General features: G+C 46.7%; 1 protein-coding gene across 2 annotated transcripts; it reads right to left on the bottom strand.

The window, feature by feature from the left end:
• Nucleotides 1–12342: 12342 nt before the first annotated feature.
• On the bottom strand, nucleotides 12343–13844 carry LOC119329807 (caffeoyl-CoA O-methyltransferase 1-like). Of its 2 annotated transcripts, XM_037602904.1 has the most exons (4): nucleotides 13472–13826; nucleotides 13258–13337; nucleotides 13009–13153; nucleotides 12343–12933 (listed from the first exon to the last, which is right to left on the bottom strand). In XM_037602904.1, the coding sequence occupies exons 1-4, from the start codon at nucleotides 13649–13651 to the stop codon at nucleotides 12508–12510; spliced, it is 831 nt and encodes a 276-aa protein (XP_037458801.1). In that variant the 5' UTR covers nucleotides 13652–13826; the 3' UTR covers nucleotides 12343–12507. The 2 variants fall into 2 exon arrangements, with proteins under 2 accessions (XP_037458801.1, XP_037458800.1); XM_037602903.1 differs by having other exon boundaries at nucleotides 12343–13153; nucleotides 13472–13844.
• Between the last annotated feature and the right edge of the window lie 1605 nt (nucleotides 13845–15449).

Genomic DNA, 15449 nt, shown 5'->3' with positions numbered 1-15449 from the left:
TTTTACTACTGTTACCTTTTATTACCGTTACCACTACTATCATATTACTTTGCTACTAAATACTTTGCTGCAGATACTAAGTTTTCAGGTGTGGTTGAATTGACAACTCAACTGCTAATACTTGAGAGTATTCTTTGGCTCCACTTGTGTCGAATCAATAAATTTGGGTTGAATACTTTACCCTTGAAAAATGTTGCGATCCCCTATACTTGTGGGTTATCATGGGGCGGATGCTATAAGGACTGCATCCAAAACAGTCGAGCCGCCGATGCATGGTGTTGCGTGGATTCCTCCAACCAGGGGTGATGTAAAGGGAAATGTTGGTGGAGCATTATCTGTGGAGCAAGGGAAGTGCTCGGCTGTAGCATTTTTCCATAGGGAAGATGGGAAATTCTTGGGCGCCTCTGTTCTGGTCATGGGAAATTATTTGTGTGGTGTTCTCCCTCAAACTTATCTAAAAACTATTAGTATACTCTTTAGATTTTACAGTTGAGCGACTCATTCCAGCCTTTGTCGCGATTTGTAGTTAAGCTTGAGAGAGAACATGACAGAAATAAAAAAAGGTTAGAATAATAAGGTTGCTTTGTGGAGTTCAATTAGCTTTGTATGTTGATCCTATTGAGAACTACAATGGAAAGTAACGTGTTTGAGAACAGTGTTTGCTTGGAAAAGGGAGAATATACATAGGTTCACAAAAAAAAAACCTCCATATGAATCCTTGACTCCTTTGAACCCAGCTTAAAAAACAATTGATAGTATAAAAGAATCAAAACAATTTCACATGTTTATATATGTGTATGTGTGTGAAATTAAATTTCTGTTCTCTTCAAGCTTACACTAGTTCTTCTGTATAAAAAATGATGGAAAATTCAAATGAACAACATCATCATACACAACTTTCGAATATAGATACTCATGCATGTTATGAATGGTATGATACTGATACAAAGTAAGAAGAAGCCACCCCCCACCCCCCCAACACACACACACACTACCCATCCGGAATCTGAAGATCAAAAAGGGGAAATTTGACCAGACCACACAAACAATGTAATAGAGTGGTGGAGAGGATTCGAGAAATAAACTACATGTTGGTAACTCAAACATGTTAGACATATTTATCTAGTTATTACAACTAAACTTGGTATTAATGCACTTTGGAAAACTCAATGAAGTTATTTGTTAGGTTTATACACTCTAGAACACTCTACCAAGTTAATATAAGGTCACAATTGATAAGGATTAACACAATAAATAAGGATACATATACAGACCATATTACTACAATAAAAATGCATTAATTAATTTGTGAAGTAATGTGGTACTTTTGGTTTGCTAACATGGGTAAAATTTCTTATAACAAAGTATTTTTCTTGAAAAAAATCCCACTAAACTAAAAGACATGGTTTCCGACAAATATAGTTACAGTTTAGCTCAAGAAATTTATTTAAGTGGGTAATGCTATAATCATACGACGAACATGTATATATTATTGTACATAGTACGATTGCATTATTAATTCTAATATTTATACCTAAATATTATTGAAGACATATATCAAAGAAAATTTTGAAATATATTTAGTGAGCATTAATTTACAGAAAAATTAAAAAGTTTAGTATAAATATGTGTTAATATTTATTTTTATATTAATTTTACTTAACAAAACCAAAAAAATTTCGCTTGTTTTGAGTAGATGCATTAATTTTTATTTCTACAGCTTCACTCATTTGTCAGTAATTTGTTTGTGATCGGTGCTGATTGTGAAGATCATATATTTGAGTATTTTAGTACATCATATAAATATGAGAAAAATGCAAATGTAATTAAATTTCATCAATTCCCAGTGTAACAAAACATAAATAACCAAATGTATTTAAATAATTTTATGCATTTGGTTGCGGTTTTGGAATATTTAAATTTTATATGTTGAATTCAGAAAACATGTATTGTCTTCCAAACGTTTTACTAATACTTGGCAGATTTATTTTCAGTAATTCATGAGTTTAACGTAAACTTTAGAATATAAGTGGTATCATAGATAGCTTCAAGATCTGCTGAATTTAAATGGCACTTATGTAAGAATGACCAAATTGCTTGATTTTTTTAAAGTGTGATTACTAATCCATTGCCATACAAATATATTAGAATTATGTAATTCAATATTTTAACTGGACATGCTAAAACAGTTGGATATATTCAAAATATGTATTATGGAATATTTAGATGGATAAAATTACATATATATAATATTAGTTTAATTATGAAAAAGATGACTGTCGTCCAGATCATAAAATTCAAAATTTGTTCATCAAATTCAAAACTTATTTATCAAATACAAAAAAAAGTCATCATATTTTTCGAAAATTCCATGAATTTCACAAATTGTTCATCAAACTCAAACATTTTTCACCAATTCAAAGTTTCTTCATCAAATTGAAAATTTTTCACTTAATTCAATTTTTTCATTGAATACAAAATGTTCCTTTTTAGAAATTCATAAAAAAAATCTGAATTGACAAACATTTAATGAAATTCATGAACATTGTTTTGAAGTTGGAACCTTTGTTTTCAAATTTATGAACATTTTTTAAATTCGTAAAAATGGTATTTTCTAAGTTCATGATTGTTTTTAGAAATCCCAAATTTGATTTAAAGAAGCAAGAAACAAAATAAAAAATAAAAAAGGGTTGCCCCGCCGCACACATGGGTCGGCCCAAAAGGGTGCACGAGGGACTGGGTGCGTGTGTGTTTCAGCTATTTCCACCGCGCGGGTTGTCAAATCAGAGGTCCCCTACTTTTTTTAAGGATGGAGGTCCCCTACTTATCTGATACTCGTCACTTTGACTACACGCCTCCTACTCCCATCCTCCACTCCCGCTCGTCAACGCACAACATCTTCATTGGTGAATAACTCAATAAGTTGTTGGTTTCATTGTGTTTTCTGTATGGTTCCCGTGGTTTTTGAATTTCGGCAGACTTCAGTTGCATATTGTATTTGCACCATATTTTTATGTATTCGTGTTCGTCCTTGATATTTCATATTCGTTTGTGCTTCTGATAAAAATCATTAAAAGAAATGTGGCAGCACTCGCTTCTGTTCGTTTCAAATCTGTTTTTGCCTCTAGTTTTTTTTTAAATATATTGTGGACTGAATTTTTTGTGATCGGGCAAATGTAAAAACTATAAACATCCGCCTCTTTTTTTATTATGATCAGGTGCTATGAAGACCACACTTTAATTAGTTCATATTCCTATGCATTTGAACTGAGGGAGGCCAGACCTAGACGAACTTTGAGAGGATGCGGTTGGATGAATGACTCTCTTATCCGTGTCTATGAACGAATATTGTGTCCATTCTGACGGTTGGCGTTGCCCTAAACATACTCTACAAAACTATACGTCTGGACTGTTCAAGAAGGTGGATGCCGTACAACCACAGAGTTGCACCACAATTAATTTTCGGTAATTTGTGAGATCAGGTTGGCGATATTTAAGTTCCAAGGCCGAGATGTGCATGCTGGAAGACTGGGAACAGAGGTTTCAGTGTTTCCTATTGGATCTTTTTACTGTTTTTTATTCCTTGAAATTGATTGTTAGAGCAATGGACGATGCTAGAGTCTCACTTAGACCTTCCCAGATGGAAACGTCTCACCAACCATGCACCAACATGTGAGACAGGGACACGAACCCAACCGGAGATTCATGGGTTGATTTGCTCACACGCCGGCACTAGCGTGGGTTGATTTGCTCACATCCAGTATGTTTGACTCGAGAGGAGCAAACGGGGTTAGATCACCTGATCCACCCTACTATCAATGCGTCATGTCATCCCAGCTCGTGCCCACGCTGCAAGTTGGAAAGATACAAAATGTTATGTACTAACATAACATTGCTAGTAGCTCATGAGTTAGCTAGTTTCTTTTGTAGGAACATGTGCATGTGCACGGCAGTCGTATTGTGCTTCTCATTTTTCTTTTTAGAATGTGGTTAAGCAAATTGTAAACAGGAAACAAATTGGTTTGAGAATGGGATTGTGCGTACGGACGGGTTTCATCAACACTCTTGTCAGGAACTCACTTGATCTAACTCAACTTAATTAGTACTCCCTCACGCTCTTATATTTCTTTACGGAGGGAGTACCTAGAGGGGAAAGTAGAGTACTATAGATCACCTTAGCAGCTTGGGTTACAATCCAGTTACAAAACATGATCCCGATTGAAAGAGAAATGGGGCTTTATAGCCATTACACTTGGGGAGCGGTTGACAAGCAAACTGAAAAAGGAAGAAGTCATTGTTGGGCGTTGAACAGCGACGCACGACAGTCTGAGAGACGTCCAATCCTTGATCAATGGCTGAGAGAGAGAACATTTCATCGAACCAGTATCTTGCTTGCAGAGCCGTCGGATGGGAGATGCACGCCAACCACCTCATCGAAGACGCGGCAACAATAGAAGTGTCAAACAATCTTCAGATATTTCAGACAAGTTCCTGGTAACTCTTGTCCAGTAGTACATGCTGAAGAACACTCTTGTTCTTTTCAAAGAAAGAACACTTGTTCAGTACACTTCAATCCAAGCACAGGTACCTGGGGGGAAGATATCACGTGATACCAAACATTACATGATACCATGGTACCCATGTTTGAAAACTTAAATTTTGATGTGTCAAAAACTTCTGAAAAAATTTGTGAATGTTCACAAGACCTACGTCTACAATCCCTAAAAAAATTCAGATTGAAAATCGAAATAACAAATCCACAGGTGAACGGTGTCATGTTTGCATTTGTCTTCTTGTGACACTATTCATGCTGGATTTGTCCTTTTCATTTCTCAATGTGTATTTCGAATTCGAATCTGAACTTTTTAGGGATAGTAGACATATGTCTTCTGAACATTCACAAAAAATTTCAGAATTTTTGCAACATGTAAATTTCAATTTTGTGATATCGACATGATACCATGATCGTGTTAACTAAAGTCAAAGCAATAATCGAGGTAACCATGTGATATGACAGCAGCCAGCAAGTCTTAAACTCTTCACGTGAACAGCTCAACAACCGAGCAAACCTTGACTCTTTCAGCTCAAAGCAATAATCGATCTACCTCGGACAAGGCTAGGCGCAAATGACGCTTTATACTGATTGAAATACAGTACTTCCATCCGTTCGACACTGTAGTGCCTATACATTTGTGAACAGACGGAGCACTCATCTCTCCGCAAAGAGAAGGTGGAGATTTCTCGCAGCTGATATGCCTATCAGATTTGCATCCTTCTAATAAAAGAAAATTAATGAAAGTTGTAGCATTTCTTTTTCGAAACGGAGGGGATAACTTTGTCTCATTCCGGTAATTAAGAAGAGAGTTTACGAACAAGTACAAAAACGAACACTAAGATGCGGTCGAGTTACAACGGTGCTGCTCTCGCGGCATCAAAGATGTAAGATGCTTTGCACGTGCCAAAACCAAACCTCATAGAGCGACCTCGGACTTAACCTTGATAACAACGGTGCTCGGTATCGATGAGACGTTCATAAAGACCCGAGCATTTCCCTCTCACCGATGAGACATTCCTAAAGTTGGGCGCCAGCCTTCTCTCTAAACCATTCCTAAAGAAGTTGTGGCATCTCATTATGAAGTCAACACTACTCAATCCAAATGAATACCAACCTCCTAAATAATTACTCCCTCCGTCCAAAAATACATGTGAAGAAATGGTTAAAAATGGATGTATCTAGAACTAAAATATGTCTACGTATATCCATTTCGGCGGAGTGATATAAGGGAGTACGTATTTGTTGTTACATCTGAGTGTGTTAACTAAAAGTTGGTTAAGCAAATTGTAAATAGGCACAAGTTGATCTAATTGATGATGAGAACTGATGGTGGCGGATGGACCTAGTTCGAGACACCTTTATTCCTACTGATGCAGCAGCTATACTGAACATTCCATTCTAATCAGGAGGTGGAGCATATTTCTTGGCTTGGGCTTTTGAGAAGTCCGGCATCTACACTGTAAAATCAGCGTACAGTGCTTTCATGATTCAAAAAGAGCGTGTTGCTCTAGAAGAAGGGCCGGCTACAGGAACCTCAAATGCAAATGAACAGATGTGGAATCCCTTGTGGAAGCTCAATGTAGTACCCAAGATTCATGTTTTTTGGTGGAGAGTAATTCAGGGAATTCTACCAGATGAGAAAACACTACACCGGCAACATATCCGTGATATTAGTCGTTGCAAACTCTATTTGGCAGCGGAAGAGGACCTAATGCATGCGCTTAAAAATAGTCCGCATGCCAAGGATTTTTGGGATGAAGCTCATCGGTGGTTTGATTTCAAGTTACCTCGACTACATCCCGAGACATGGGCGTGAGACATTCTCTGTGACCCAATGCTCACTGATCAGGTCCGAGCGAAGATAGTGTCAGTTATGTGGATCATTTGGCATTCACGTAATAAACAGACACATGATGAAGAAGGACCCAACCCGGCAAATGCGCTCAAGATCATCCGTGAGAACCTGGCCCTGTGGAACTACCAAAGGAGAAGGCCTTGGCTCTTCCCGGGTATGGGTGACGCCCTCCTGATGGTGCTTGTGTGAAAATAAATACCGACGTTGGCATTGGCAACGGTCTGGAGAGAGGAGAGGCGGGCGGTGTTACGGATCCTCTGATTGCTGAAGGGCTCTCTTTGCGTGACGGTGTGATATATGCTACACTTCTAGGTCTGCAAGACGTCATGATGGAGATGGATTGCCTGGAGGTGGTGGACCTCTGAAACACTCCCCACAAATTCTTATGGAAATCAGGGAGCTGTCTGTTAGTTTTAAATCTTTTAGTACTCCCTCCGTTCCAAAATTCTTGTCTTAGATTTGTCTAAATACGGATGTATCTAACACTAAACCATGACTAGATACATCCGTATGTAGATAAATCTAAGACAAGAATTTTGGGACGGAGGGAGTATTTAACATGTTTCTAGATTTTCCAACCTTCCGGCTCATCTTTGTGTCAAGCGAGCCTGTTCGCTGCAAGTGACCGAGACTTGGACAGATGATGTACTCCCTCCATTTTTATATAGTCCGCATATTAGTTTTGGTCGAAGTCAAGCTTTGTAAGTTTTGACTAAGTTTATAAACAAAAATATTAATATATACAATAAAAATTCAATACCACTAGATTCATTATTGAATGTACTTTCACATCATATAGATTTGTTATGGTAAATATTTATATATTTTTCTATAAATTTGGTTAAACTTTGCAAAGTTTGACTTTGGTCAAACCTAATATGCAGACTAAATAAAAACAGAGGGAGTACCTCCTTTCCTGGTCAGTAGCCTTATGGTGGACTGTGCCAGGTGTGCTTTTGTTGAATAAAGAACCCAAATTCCAACGCAAATAAAAGGCACAAGTTGATCTCAGAGAATGGTAATTATCGTACGGTAGCCTAAAATAATGGGTTTCACCAACACTCTTGTCCAGTACTCAGTACACTTCAATCCAAGCACACCTAGTACTAGGTGTTGTTAGATCTGAACTTATTTTAAGCGAAATCAAAGCAATAATTTAGGTGACCATGTGATGTACTCCCTCCGATTCTTTTTTGTCTGCGCCTAAGAGCAGACCCGGATACCAAGAGGTGGGCTCGTTGCATGCTATATGGACAGAAATGCCCCTCTGCGCATGCGCGTGGACGGGAGGAGCAAAGCAGCAATAAATGCCCCCATGCAACCCATTGGCTCTCCGCCCGCATTCTCCTCTCTCTGCATGTTGCATGGCTGTCTATCTCTCTCTCTCACACGACGTGCATGCCGTGACGCTGGCCTATGAGCAGCTCGAGTAGAGATAGCAATCTTCTCTTCAAAAGAGATGTGATCTTCCACAGATTTTTGCTTCGATCAAAACTGTATAGCGCCAACAATTCAAGTTCCCTCCTAAACGCAACACAGCGCAATTTCACTTCCCTCCTAAACAAGCAGAGCGCCATGAAGTAGCCTCGAAAATTTGCTTCGAAAATTAGCTTACCGGCCGCCAGCGCCATGGATTTGCAGTTCCCTCCAAAACCAAAAAATCATGTCTATAAATCAAGCTCCATGGAAAGACCAGCCTACACACCTCTCCTTAGTCCGTATGCTTTTCCCTGCATCAGCACGAGCATGCAATGGATCACCTCGACCTCAACTCCGCCATTAACTGGAACGAGGTTGAAGAACACTATGATGGCAATGCTGAAGACATGCATTACGTGTATGTGTTCGAGGAGAGCGATGACGGTATGGATCGAGTTTTTCCCTTTGATCTTATGCCGTTTTATCTTCCCTTCTTGATCTGTTGCCCACGTTTAAATTTCAGAAGACGCTGCTGCGGAGCATGCCCATGGCGACGAACGCGGCGTGCACGACGCCAGTGCCCCAGGCGGAAGCGGAAGCGGAAGCGGTGGTCCGAGCCCTGCTGACCGCGTGCACGGCGCCGATGCCCCAGGCGGAAGCGGAAGCGGTGGTCCGAGCCCTGCGGACGGCGTGCACAGCGCGGACACCCCAGGCGGAAGCGGGGGTAGTGATCCGAGCCGTGCCGACGTCGGCGGCGGCCGCGAGAACAGCGCGCGCGGTCGCAGCTGCCTAGGCTTGACCGGGCGTGGCCGTGGGAGCTCCGTACGCAGCAGCTCTGGACGTGAGCTCGCCGTACGTGGCGGCGCCGGCCGTCGGAGCGCCGTGCGCGGCGGCTCTGGACGCGAGCTCGCCATACGCGGCGGCTCTGGACGCGAGCTGGCCGTACGCACGAACTGCAGCCACGCCGACGCGGCAGGTGGCAGTTCTAACAGCATGGACGCCAGCGTCGATGGACGAGGCCGAGGTCGTGTAAGATTGGGCCTCGCCGGCCGCGGGAGAGCTCGTCCTGGGACGATCCAATGGAACCCGGAGCATCCTGTCGGTGTAGGACGAGGCCATGGAAGAGGTGCACCACACCCACTGGGCCGTGGACGAGGACGACTTGGCCTTGCTGGGCGAGGACGCGGTGGCATCGACTTGAACGTGGCTGCATCCATGGGCAGCGACCTCGACGGTGCAGATGATTCGGCAAACCATGTAGTGTACGGTCGAGGGCGCGGTGTCATCGACTTGAACATGGCAGCGTCCACGTACATCGACGACGACGGTGCTGGGGGTGATGGCCATGGCGGCGGCGATGATCAGCATGGTGCCACTGGCGATGATGGCCATGGCGACGGGGATGATCAGGGACATGACGGCGCCGACAATGATGCACATGGTGAGTGCCATCAAGGGAACTCTCACCGATCTAAACAAGAGACGTAGGGTTGAGTGGTGCCTCTCACAGTTTGAGGAAGAGAGCTTGCCGGAACAGCCGTCTTTTAAGGGAATGTACAATGTTGTTCACATTGATGAGAAGTGGTTCTATCGCACGAAGAAGTCTCTCAAGCTATACCTGGCAGAGGACGAAGAGGAGCCAGAACGATTCACACAGAACAAGAATTACATAGAGAGGGTTATGTTCCTTGCTGCAGTAGCGCGCCCTCGGTTTGATGTGGGCGGTACCATGACATTTGATGGAAAAATTGGAATATGGCCGTTCACTTTTGAGGAGGGGGCTAAAAGGGATAGTCCTAATCGTCTAGCTGGGACAATTGTGACGAAGGTTATCTCCAGGGTGACAAGGGATGTTAGTAGAGACTTCTTGGTGAACAAGGTTATCCCCGCCATCAAGGCAAAGTGGCCTCCATCTGAACGTGGTCGTCCTATATTCATCCAGCAGGATAATGCCAGGACTCATGTCAATGTTGATGATCTGGTTTTCCTTGCCGCGGCCCAGGCAGATGGGTGGGACATTCGTTTGGTGTGTCAGCCACCGAACTCCCCTGATCTTAACATACTTGATCTAGGATTTTTTGCTGCCTTACAATCATTGTTTCAGAAGTTATTTTCAGGTTCCATTGATGACATAGTCCGCAAGGTGTGCCAGGCATTTGAGCAATACCCAGCTGAGAGGTGCAACAGGATATTCCTAACTCTACAATCTTGCATGCGTGAGGTTTTGAAGGATAAGGGAGGCCAACACTACAAGGTGCCGCACATGAGGAAGCTAGTCCTTGCAAATGTTGATGCCCTCCCGGTGAAGTTGCCTTGTGATCGATCCATCGTGGACGAGGCGAGGGCTTTTTTACTTCAGTAGTGTGGTGTTATTTTGTTGGAATCAGATCGTGATCCATCTTTTGAGTGCTATTGTTGATGTAAGAAGATTATGTAATCGATCTTTGAGTGCTATTGCTGGTGTAATCAGATCATGTAATCCATCTTTTGAGTGCTATCATGATGCAATCCAAACGTTGCAAAAAAAGAAGAACCATATTTCAAACAGAACAACTAGCTAGCAGCACAAGTCAAACTAAACAACTGGTTTCACATAGGTTCACGTCAAACAAAACAACTAGTAGCAAGATCATCACATTGGTTTAACTAGCAAAAGTTCTTCAACTCCAGCATCGCACCTGCATGGTTCAAACTCCACAAGGCTGATCATCACTCATGAAACTCCGGCAGATAAATTTTCATGAACTCACGCTTTGTCGTTTCATCCGGCACAGAGAATTGCTCCGGCAGTGGCAAAGATTCTTCCTCCGGCATCGAGTCAGGAGCATAAAGAAGAGATGCATCAATGTCGCCGGCCTCTTCACCCTCCGTGCCGGCCAGCAACTCCTCGTCGTTTGTCGTCTCGTTGCTGCTTTCTGGGTCAACTTTGCCATTGTCCACGAGCGCGCGCACCTGGTCATTGCCGTCTCCTGCCACTATCTTGACAGCGCCGTGCATGCTGCCGTCGCGCTCCAGTGCGTGCACGCTGCTGTCCGCGAGCAAGCGTCCCCATCGCGCACACCTTGGGCAGTTTGTGTTGCCTCGTCCATGGCCACCACACAAAGAGCACGGGAAGCCAGGTGTGTAACCGTAACAGTTGGACATTAGATCTGCATCATCGGAAAATGATGCACTCACCTCCGGCGAGTGTACTTTTGCATGCATGCCGCCGTCGCTGGTGACGCCCTCCGCAAACGCATGGCCTCCCGAAGCGAGCGCCGGGAGGACGACGTCGCCCTCCTCCGCGACCACCTGGACGCCGAGCGGGTGGATGACGCCGTCCGCGAGCGCGCCATCGCCCTGTTGGATGCCGCCCTCCACGGACACGCCGTGAGGCAGCTGGAGGACGCCGTCCGCGAGCGCGCAATCGCCCTGCAGGACGCCGCCCTCCACGGACACGTCGTGAGGCAGCTGGAGGACGCCGTCCGCGAGTGCGCAATCGCCCTGCAGGACGCCGCCTGTCGTGGGAACGCCGTCGCGCGAGTGGTCGACGCCGTTCTTGAGTGCTCCGTCGTCCTTCTGGACGGCGCCCTCTGCGGGAATGCCGTAGTGCGGATGGACGTCGCCGTCGTCAAGCGCGCCGTCGTCCGGGGCGCTGCAGTCAGCGAGCATGCTGTCCTCCGCAAGCAGGCTATCAAGCACGAGCTCGCTGTCTTCTACAGGCTGGCTGTCTTCCCACAAGTAGCTAGACTCCATGAGGTTGAGCTTGAGAGGGAGGAGAAGAAGATGGAGTAGAAGGCGAGTAGATAGGAGGAGGACGCATGCGTGCTGGCGTACTGTACGAGGAAGAAAAAGGAGGCGAGCTAGCTGGCTTAATTAATGCGAGAGAAGGAGGCGAAGCGAAGGAGGAGGGGTATTCCAGGAAAGAATGGGTGGCTGAACCGAACGCGCAGACCATTCCGGATTTTTCGGGAAAAAGTTATACGCAGACTAAATGGGATCGGAGGGAGTACTAACATCAGCCATTCAGTTCAGCCAAAAAGTCATAAACTCCTCACATGAGCAGCTCAGCAACCGAACAAACCTTGACTCTTCCATTGGAGGAAGCTTCTCCTTCCAACCTACTCTTACTCAGACTTTGACATTTGAGGAAGCCTTTGTCATCCAGCGATCGATCGACTTCTAGATCACTGGCCACATGCATCATGCATGCCAGTCAGTCATCTACTTGTGGAAAGACAAATGTCTGCGCAACAACAAGGCTGTCGCCGTCGACGAACCGTCCACGAACCCCTGTGCATCGCCGTCAGAAGATGGAAATCTTCAGCCCAAAGGGGTAAAATTCGGTCAAATTTATTGTGCCTGCCAGACGTCGCAAATGATTTGTTCAACGGATTCGACGGGGGCGCCGCATTTGGACATGTTTTCCAAGCGAGCGAGCAGGGGGGCGAAATGGAATGTTTTGATTTGCGCAGGTGGGTCGTCGTCGGCGGCGGCGGCCGCCATTGTCGCAAGCAAACAAGAAGAAATCTTCTGATAGGAGTACCAATATTAATCGTTTGTCTGGAGAAATCTTTATACGAATTGCAGAAGATAGATATAGAGTACAGAAGGCGAGCAGGAAAGACAAAATGGGGAGTAATTAATTAATTCTTGTTCTTGGCGTCTATGGCGGAGCGGCGGAGACGGGTTCTGTGGTTCACTTGGCGCGGCGGCAGAGGGTGATGCCGTCGCCGACGGGGAGCTGGCAGATCTCGACGCGCTGGTCGGCGGCGAGGGCCTTGTTGAGGTCGAGGACGAAGTCGCGGTAGTAGCGGATGTACTTGCGCATGGGGGCGTCGGCGGGGAGCACGACGGAGCCGTTCCAGAGCGTGTTGTCGTAGCCGAGGAGGCCGCCGAGCTTGACGAGCTTCATGAGGCGCTCGTGGTAGTTGAGGTAGTTGTCCTTGTCGGCGTCCACGAAGACGAAGTCGAAGGTGCCGTGGTTGGCCTCGTCCTCCAGCAGCGCGTCCAGCACCGGCAGCGCCGGGCCCTCGCGGAAGTCGATCTTGTGCGCCACGCCGGCCTTCTCGATGCACGGCAGCCCCAGCTCGTAGTTCTCGCGGTTGATGTCCATGGCCAAGATCTGTTTCATTCCGGTTTCAGTTTCTTGGTGAATTGGGAGCGGTGGATCTGGGAGCGGAGAAGTGAGGGAGCTTACGGTGCCGTCGTCGGGGATGGCGAGCGCGGTGGCGAGGAGGGAGTAGCCGGTGTAGACGCCGATCTCCATGGTCTTCTTGGCGCCGATGAGCTTGAGCAGCATGTTGAGGAACTGGCCCTCGTCCGCCGACGTCGTCATCAGGTTCCTGCGCGCACGCACGCGCAAACAAACGAGATCCAGATCAGAAGATGTCACGCCAGATCCGGCCGAGGTGAGACGAAGGCAGATGAGGAAGAAAGAGGTCCGTACCATGGGTGGTTGGCGGTGATCTCGCGGAGCTCCTTCATGCACTCGTGCTCGCGCGGGTACACGCTCGTCTCCAGGATGTACTGCGCACAATCAGACCAAACCGCATCAGAAATCGCAAGATCAAACCGTATCAGAAACCGCGAGATCTGGCCAGCTCGCCGGAGACGGATGGAGCGAAAGAAGCGAAATTTTGTTGTGCGGTGGCAGCAAGTACCTGGTAGAGGGCGTCGCTCTGGAGCAGGCTCTTGTGGCCGACCTCGGAGTGGCGCGTGACCTGCTCGGAACCGTTGGCGGGCTGGTCCTTGGGCGCCGCGGCCGTGGCGTCGGCTGCCGTGGTGGCCATTGCTGGTGCTTGGTCCGAGGAAGGGAAGGGGCCGAGATCTGGGCTGCGCATGCAGAGGTGGTTGGTCGGGTGGGTGATTGGATTGACGAGGTTGCCGGGAAGAGACTCGACGCGCGGGTTATATAGCAGCGCTGGCGGGCGCGCGGCAGCGGGAGGGGGAGAGGGGAGGGAGGAGCCAGGAAGGGAGGAGGAGGAGGAGGAACAGTCGCGTGGTGGTGGTCCGGGCCCGGGGGTCGGCGACAGCACGCGACGCACGGTCGGTGGAGACACGGCGCTGGTTGGGTTGGTGAGGAGACCGGTGAGTGGTGCGGGGCGGAGACCGAGCGAGTGGTAGGGGGAGGGGGAGGGGGAGGGGTTGGTGGGAGAGAGACGGGTGGCGCGTCGGTCGTCGGCGAACGGGAGGGAGCGGTGGAGCGAAGCCCCGAATCGGTGCGGTGCGGCGGGGCTCGGCGACCTGTGCTTGTTGCGTGCATCGTTCAACCGTCGTGGGCAGGGTGGGTGCGGAAGGTCGTCGCTTTCTCGAGTGGAAAACACAGCCACGCAGGCACAACAGGCGTGCGGAAGGTCGTGGTTTGATGACCTCCGTCTGGACAAGGGACTTTTTGACTTGCAGGGGGTCCTCAAGGTAGTATTAGGATAGCAGTGGATAGATGCTAGAATAAAGTAAAACATTGACGATGTGTGTGCAAACACACGTGTGATTGTAACACACGGAAAATGGAGAAACCATATTATATATATATATATATATCTTAAGATTCGTAAGTTCATCTCGACTGTCTTTTGCCTGCTGTAGAACTCTCTCGTTTCCTCTGGAGACGAACACTTCTCAGCTGAGGCTCTTGATCTGGTGGACTCGATCCCACTTCGAATCCATCCAAGTGTGTTTTTTGCTCCAAATCGATCCCCTCGAACTCTAGCCCCCCCCCTCCCCCCCTCCTCCCTCCGAGATCGAACTCCAACACTGCAGTTCGGGGTGATTAAGGGGCGAACGGAGATTCGCTGCCCACCCTTGGCTGTAGCTTTGGTGGCTGAAATCAGAGAGTGTTCTTGGCAGATTTGAGGGAAAGCAGCGAGAAGGCGATGTTAGCAGCCAACACCAACTCCGATCTGGTAACGGCGGCGCTGGATTTGAAGGAGAAGGTGGACGGGTCCGGCAAAGATACAGCCGGACCAGAGGACGGCGTGGCGGAACTGCTAGGGCGCCTCAATCTCACCTCAGAGGAGGCCTCGGCAGTGATCCTCGACGACGAGAATGAAGAGGATTTGGTGAGCCTAGATTGGGCATTGATTTGCAAGGTATTGTCCCCAAATATCCTCCATATCCAAACTATCATGTCTCACTAGTAGAAAAAGGGTCAAACGGCTAGCCGGGCCGCTCTCATTAGTACCGGTTCGTGGCGAATTTTTAGCACCGGTTCATGCCACGAACCGGTACTGAAGTGAGTGGTGGCAGGATGTTGTCAGTCCGGGGCCCCTCCAGCACCTTTAGTACCGGGTCGTATCACGAACCGGTACTAAAGGTCATCCTACATAGACCCTTCGTCCACCCGAGCTCGCTCTGTTCTTCCCCTTTCCCCTCTCCTCTCTGTTCTTTCCCCTCTTCCTCTCAAGTTCATCACACATTTTGCCCAAGATTTGAAGGCCCCCATCCATTCAAATGATCACAAAGGTTAGCAACTCTTTCCTTTCATCTCTCATTGCTAGATTAGCTCGTGCAATGCTTTATATAGTGATTGATTTTTGAGTTTAGTAATTTGGGAGGAATTATATATATGTGCTAGTATTTGATTTATATGCAATTTGAGGTCAAAAATAACACTTAGTTTTGCATATATAGGTGTGGTTT

The sequence above is a fragment of the Triticum dicoccoides genome, chromosome 7A, assembly GCF_002162155.2.
Source record: "Triticum dicoccoides isolate Atlit2015 ecotype Zavitan chromosome 7A, WEW_v2.0, whole genome shotgun sequence".
NCBI classification, from domain to species: Eukaryota; Viridiplantae; Streptophyta; class Magnoliopsida; order Poales; family Poaceae; genus Triticum; species Triticum dicoccoides.
Note: the sequence above shows the minus strand (reverse complement) of the source record. Positions and strands in the feature narration are given on the sequence as shown.

Excerpts from the sequence above, each read along its gene's own strand:
- LOC119329807 (XM_037602903.1), bottom strand. The coding sequence starts at position 13,651 with ATGCGCAGCCCAGATCTCGGCCCCTTCCCTTCCTCGGACCAAGCACCA. Across the intron at positions 13,338-13,471 it reads AGAGCGACGCCCTCTACCAG|TACATCCTGGAGACGAGCGT; the intron begins GTACTTGCTGCC and ends GATTGTGCGCAG. Across the intron at positions 13,154-13,257 it reads ATCACCGCCAACCACCCATG|GAACCTGATGACGACGTCGG; the intron begins GTACGGACCTCT and ends GCGTGCGCGCAG.